Source organism: Loa loa (assembly GCF_000183805.2).
Source record: "Loa loa unplaced genomic scaffold supercont3.517, whole genome shotgun sequence".
Taxonomy (NCBI): domain Eukaryota; kingdom Metazoa; phylum Nematoda; class Chromadorea; order Rhabditida; family Onchocercidae; genus Loa; species Loa loa.
Window position 1 is genome coordinate 2,062 of NW_018108697.1, and position 6,751 is coordinate 8,812.

Genomic DNA, 6,751 nt, shown 5'->3' on the forward strand with positions numbered 1-6,751 from the left:
GAAAGTAGTAAAAATTGCTTTTTATTCATATGAAAATCGATTTATATTATATTTAAAGGCTATGATTTATAATTGTTTTTTCATTTTGGAACAGTTTTAGTATAAATTGACTAATTTTTAATAATTAGACATCGAATCTTGCCATTTCGGAAAGTTTCTGATTATGTAAGTTTATGTGATTTTATTAATATGTGTTAATTAAGGATGTCTAAAATCTTCCTGTTAAATATCTCATAGAATCTTAGAGAATCGTCTTAAATAACGGGAAATATCATAAATGGAAGAAATAAAGATGAATTTTCTAGGAACAACTGAATGTTTTGAGCTATGAGATGTCAGTTTTCGTCATATCCATAATAGGCAATTTCAACCTTTGAACTTTTGAATTACAAGAATTCTTTTAACAGCTTATCAATTTTTTATTGTTCGCTTCAGATGTTTTCAGATGTGAGAGTTTTTAGTGTTGGAAATAGTGTAGTTTATGCACCATAGTTGAAAAGTATAGAAAAAGTGAAAAAATCGGTTAATGAAGAAAAGTAAGAAAAATGTTGTTGGAAATGTACCCAAGAAAATGGTATCACTGTTAATGATCAGAGACACTGTCAATAGCACATTAATTTGATGTTATTTAATTATTCGAAAATATGAATCATTAAAATATCTTTAATTTTTTTCACATACGTTTGTCCAAATATAAAGATAAATTGAGTAGTTATAGTTAGATGTGGTACAGCGGTAATTATTTTGATTATTAGCTAAAAATCATTTAATTACTTCAAAAATATTCTCTAAAAAGTTTCAGTATTATTTGGCTAAATATCATCTCAAATGAATTTTTTAATTTCAGACAAAAAATTAAGTAGTAATTTAGAGAAAATGAATGAATGAAAACAAATACTTGGCATTAAAAAAAAGAAAAAAGAAGCTAACAATGCTGAGGGAATTAAATAGAATTAAATGTATTTAATATACAACGAAATCACTCTCAATAATCAAATCTAATAACAAAATTTGCAAATAAAGTTTATGATTAAAAAAGCAAACAATTCAATTTTATGGTCCAAATTTAAAAAATGCAAAGAAAAATTTTCCAATTAATTGTTTCGATTTAAAAAAAAAAACAGGAAAAAATTCGTTGTTTAAAAATTATTCTTCAACTCAATCAGATAAGATTTTAATTTTTCAATTAACCATTTGTAAGTGAAAATATAAAAATTACTATGCTATTCTTTCTTAATTATCTATTGGAATTGAATTACGCTTCCATGTTAAACAAATATCAAAAAGAATTTGGATACTAAAACTTTTTTTTAATTTTTGAATTTTTTTTTTGGTTTTCAAGCTTAATGTAGATTAATTTGGACAAAATTACTCACAAAGTTTAGATAAGTTAATAAATTGTTAATAATTAGATCGTTCTGTAATTTTTTTCCCTTCTTTTTTCTTTTTGTCTTCTAATGAATTCTGATAGAGTGGAAAAGTTGACAGTTATGAAATAAGTGAATTTATTTCGTGTCATCAATCATTAGAACACTTTCATATTCTGGATAGAATGTTTGATTCGACTGGAAAAAAATTTGAAAATGAATAATTGAAATGTTATTGGTGATATGTATATCCTAAAGAAATTGTTGTCATATTAGAGATTTTTTTTTTTTTTTAGTAAACGTTAGTATCAGAAAGCGCAAATGTAAATTTGATGACTATTTAATTAATTAGTAAATGTATACTTTTTTTACACTTTCAAGAAACTTCTTTTTAAGAAGAAAAAATAATTGAAAATTTCAATTTCTGTTAATTTTCTTTTTTAGTAACATTCTATTTTATGAAATTAAATTTACCAATGATATTGAATATGGGACGACAAATTGTGATATTTTAAATAAATGAAAAATAATAAATGCAATAATAAATATCAAAATAAATAAACGAATGATAATTTCTATTGTATTTCAATATTAAAATAAGATTTTAAAAATTAAAATAAAATTTTTTTTTATTTTGCCATTTGTTAATTTTTTTCATCGAAATGCTCTTTAATTGAATTTACCCTTAAATAGCAATAATTTTTCACATACATCTTTTTCATGCAATTTTTATAAAAGATAATATTATTTCATTTCCGCATGTTTCATTTTTTAATTAGCAAAAAATAATCAAAATGTAAAATGATATCAAATGGTATTTTCATCAAAATTTTTACATTTAACATTTTGATTTCTATTTCTGAAATGCATCAAACTCAAACATCGCTTACAAATTTATGCAAAAATTTAATGGAAATTTAACATTTTTATCTTATCTATTGGATAAAAATCTCCACAAAAACATGCATAAAAAGGAATATGAGTACCATTTTTTATGTTTTATAATCATAATTTGCTAATTTTTCAGCATTTCTTCAACGATTTAGCTAATTCTTTTATCACAGTTAGCTGATTCTTTTCCCTCCACTAATTTAGCTAATTCTTTTATCATAATTAGCTTAATAAGCCAATTTTTCAGCATTTCTTCAACAATTTAGCTAATTCTTTTATCACAATTAGCTTATTTTTTTTCATATCACAATTTTGTAGCTTTCTCAAATTACGAAATAATTTTCAAATCAGTATATTCTGATATCTGATTATCATACACAGATAAGAGCTGTCGGAAATCATTTTTTTTTTTTTAAAGCTTGACGAGAGGGAAGTAGCCTTGTTAATTTATTGCTAATATTTAAAATTTGTTGACAAAAAGATAAAAAATTTTTTGCCAGGAAAAAAAAACAATATATTGCTAATAAGAAAATATCAAATTCTTCAACAAAATGATAACACTCATCTTTTACATTTATCAATATATTAACGAGAAATTTGATAGAAAAATTTTCGTTGTTTAATTTCAGGCAAATTAAAAGTTACTATTGATATTTGATAACTACCAATTATCAGGGATATTAATTAAGAGTTGATGATAAACCTAATTATTAAAATAGGATATCATCTCTTTAAGATCATTCATAAACAAATGTTGATCTATTTAAACAATAAAAACAATGGATTTAAATCAACTAATAACTGATGGGAATTTTTAGAAGCTAAAATATCATCATATAGCTTTATAGTAATGCCGATGTGTCATTTCAATATGTTTTAGAAACTTCAAGATTGTTTGAGAAATTAATTAAATCGAATTGAATGATGACTATCGATCATATATCATAATCAATACTGATATATCCATATGCAAATCTCGGGATAACTTTTGCAATAAATTGAAAGAATGAATATTTGAATTTAACAATTAGCTATGCTATTAAATTTTTGAAATTTTATTTTTTTAGCAGCAATAAAATGTAAAATTTGAGCGAAATTAAACGAATTCAATTGGAAATATTGAATTTAATATGCATTATGAACGGATAAAAAAAAAAATCACTTAAATTTATCCTAAAGAAATAAGTGAAAGAACTGAAAAGGAATATTTGATTGTAAATTTTATTGCAAATTTATGAAACCTAATTTTCATTCCAAAAAAACCTTTCCCATTTTTTCTTTTGTGAAGTGAATAAAAATTTCGAAAGTTGTTTGGATAGAGATCGGAAATAATGACACATTTTGATGATTTTCAGATTTACCGGTCAATTTCCGGTTTAGTGAAGCATTGAAATTCAATAGTAGCATCAAGCTAGCTTCAATATAAAATCAATGCGGATAACCAAACGAGCTATTGGACCCTATGCTTCACTGATCCCATGCAAATCCCAATTTCCTCAATTATTGATTCTATTTTTTCCAACCCTTCTATCCTAAATTTCTTTACCTTTTTAAAATCATTCCAGTAATTTCATTGTTTCACTCTGCTGTAAATTTCTAGCTGATTTTGCAATTCCATACTCAACTTACCACTTACAGTACTCCCTTTTTTTATCTTTCTTTTTTCTCTGAAATTGGACTAATTCATATGTTACAAAAAATTTCAACACGACAATTATCACGAGTTGAGAAATATTTCCACAAGAATTTATTTTAAAAGTTTCCAAATCAGTTCACATAAAAACCAAGTAAAAATAGTATTTATTTTACTGCAGAAAACACAAATTTCCTTTTAAAAAAAGCAACGTTCAAATGGAACCCTTGGCTGATTGTAATATTGAAATACCAAAGGAACTTTTCCTACTGGGGAAGCTATAATTTGTTTCTTCTTTTTTTTTTTTGGGATAATAATGGTAAATAAAGAGAACCGTAATGTGAAATTGGCCAGTAATGGTTGGCAAAAAAATTTCAAAGTAAAGTTCAGGTTGCTTTATGAATACAAATCATACAGAAATATGTCATGGTCCCTTCAAAAACAACCATAAATTATGTAGTTGTCAAATTTACTACATTTTTAATTACAGTCATATCTTTTTGTATCTTGAATAAGTCATTTCTTCTCGAGAAGTTTGATACAAGCAGTTATCATTTTCGACATTATTCTCAGTAAAGCCGAATTATGCTCTATCTGCAGATAAATCAGTTCGAGTTCTATATCCAGTTTGCTCAGCGTGCTCGTGATCTGGAAATATTTTATAATGAAAATTAATATTTTATAATGAAAATTAACTGTAAAGCTAAGCTTTTAATAAGATCTTTAAAGTATTTTCAAAATTTCTCTTACAATATATGACTACATACAACTCCACGTTCACCGCGAGGCCGTACCGCTCATCCATTTATTCACCCAGTTTTCAAAGCTCTAGCTTATTATCCATCACTTCATCGGGAAGTTCATTGGGAAGATCACAACACATTTATGGAGCAACTCAAGACTTTACAGTGATAAAAATACATCGATTTGCCTAGAGTTTAGTTAATATGTTATAAACTACCGCAGCAGTAGAACAGTAGAAACCTCATTTAGAGCAGTAGAAACCTCATTTATAATTGCGGCTGCTTCATTCATAGCTGAATTTTCTTTTTCGTTGATCTCAAAAAATAGGCGCGGAATGATGCTATCTTCTTGAGCTTGTTTCTTACACACTGGACACTTCTGGTCATCCTGCAAACTCGAAGCACAATCATTAAAAGACTGCCTTAATTAATTTAGAGTGATTGACCAAAAAGTCAATCACAGAACTTATTTGTTGCTATATATAACAAAGAATGAATAGATTACAGGAAACAGTTTAGCCCTGGACTGCCTTATGTTCAGTCCCCTCATTATAATTATAAATTTATTTACTTATTTTTGAAAATAAGATTCCAAACACCAAGTATCCATGAATGGAAAATGGAATTAAACTGAATTAACAAGTCCGTTTTTCCCGAATGTGTTGATGAGGCGAAGACAATGACGAAGCGAAGGTCACAATAGAAGTAGAGTAGTATTTCAACAAAAACAATAAAGAATTCCCGTATGAATATGAGTAAGTCTGAAGTTCACACCTCATCAATTTGAAAACATAAAAGCAGAAATTTGCAATGACTTAATCACTTGAATTATCGTTTCTCCATTGGACCATTCGGAGGAGACAATTCGAAACATTCCGGTTTAAGTCAACCCTTTTAAATTGTTCGGTTTTCTAATTTAAATACATTACTATTTGAAACTCACTTTAACCCGTTGTGAAACACATAGCGGATGAAATGTATGACCACAACGTAATGCAGCAATTTCGGTCAAATGAATATACTCCAAGCAAACAGCACATTCTATTTCTTCCCTTGCATTTCGTGATTCGAATTCCTTCATCTGTTTAAGAAGCCAAATCTTAATCATATCAAAGTTTGCACTTATCCTAAGCTTGAGATTAATTTAGGGTTAACTGTTGCATATTATAAACTCTAACAAGTCTGCATTTATTTACATATTTTAACACACGAGTTTAAGGTAACTATCGTCTTGACTATCGCCTTAAGAGAGTAGCTTTTGTTTTTACTAAGGGATATTGATTTCATTGGGTATATCACGATTTGAGGTTAACAACTATCCACCATAGAATTACAATCAATATGCACCATTTTAATTCGCCGAAATAAGTAAGCGCTACGCAATTCTGGCCGACCAAGAGACAATCTGAAGGCATCTCGAAACTGAAACAATAATTATGATAAAAAGAGCGGTAATATCTCCGACAAAACAAAGTTGAAAATGTAGTAAAAAACAAAAAATTCAGGAGATTATCCAATACTCAGTAAAATTACATTTCCTAGCTGGCACAAACTTCCATAAACGTCTGATCAACAGCTTCCCATAATTGTTGAACCACCTGTTTTAATTAATTTATTACACTATAAATCCTAGATAGTCCATTGATTGCGTACTATTTTCGTTTCTTAATATTTTTTTTTCATGGCCAAATAAATTCAAAAAAAACGGAAACCATCATCTGCAGTCTCGATTCATAATTACTTTTCATGTTGGAATTATCCTTTACGATTCGAAATGATAATAAGGTGACCAAATCCTTCGCTGTTACATGCTTCCGACATACCGGGCACTGCATTCGATTCTAGAAATTGGAAGAAATTTTATATTTTATGAAATAATAACATCAGAAAATAGCAAAGGATCGATAACGTTCAGTAACGAAATGAATAGTCTAGCTATAGAACAAAGAAAGCAAATAAAACAATAAATGAAACAAAATGAGTGAAAATAACGAAAGTGTTAGATCATCAAATATTAGAATTTAAAAATTATTTAAAACATTACTGAAGATGAAAGTGAAGCTATTACCAAAGAATAAAGTCTGACTGAGTGAAAATAATCAAAATATCTTTGAAAA

At 27.2% G+C, this 6,751-nt stretch overlaps 2 protein-coding genes across 2 annotated transcripts; both read right to left on the reverse strand.

Moving 5' to 3' along the window:
- Nucleotides 1-4,244: 4,244 nt before the first annotated feature.
- On the reverse strand, nt 4,245-5,715 carry LOAG_09831 (hypothetical protein; the record flags this gene model as incomplete). The annotated part of the gene is made up of 3 exons (XM_020448028.1): nt 4,245-4,539; nt 4,897-5,022; nt 5,578-5,715. The coding sequence occupies 3 exons, from the start codon at nt 5,713-5,715 to the stop codon at nt 4,408-4,410; spliced, it is 396 nt and encodes a 131-aa protein (XP_020301793.1). The 3' UTR covers nt 4,245-4,407.
- Nucleotides 5,716-6,313: 598 nt separating this feature from the next.
- LOAG_09832 (hypothetical protein) lies at nt 6,314-6,475 on the reverse strand (the record flags this gene model as incomplete). The annotated part of the gene is made up of 1 exon (XM_003145359.1): nt 6,314-6,475. A coding segment is annotated over one exon (162 nt), but the record flags the coding sequence as incomplete, so codon positions are not given.
- Nucleotides 6,476-6,751: the final 276 nt, after the last annotated feature.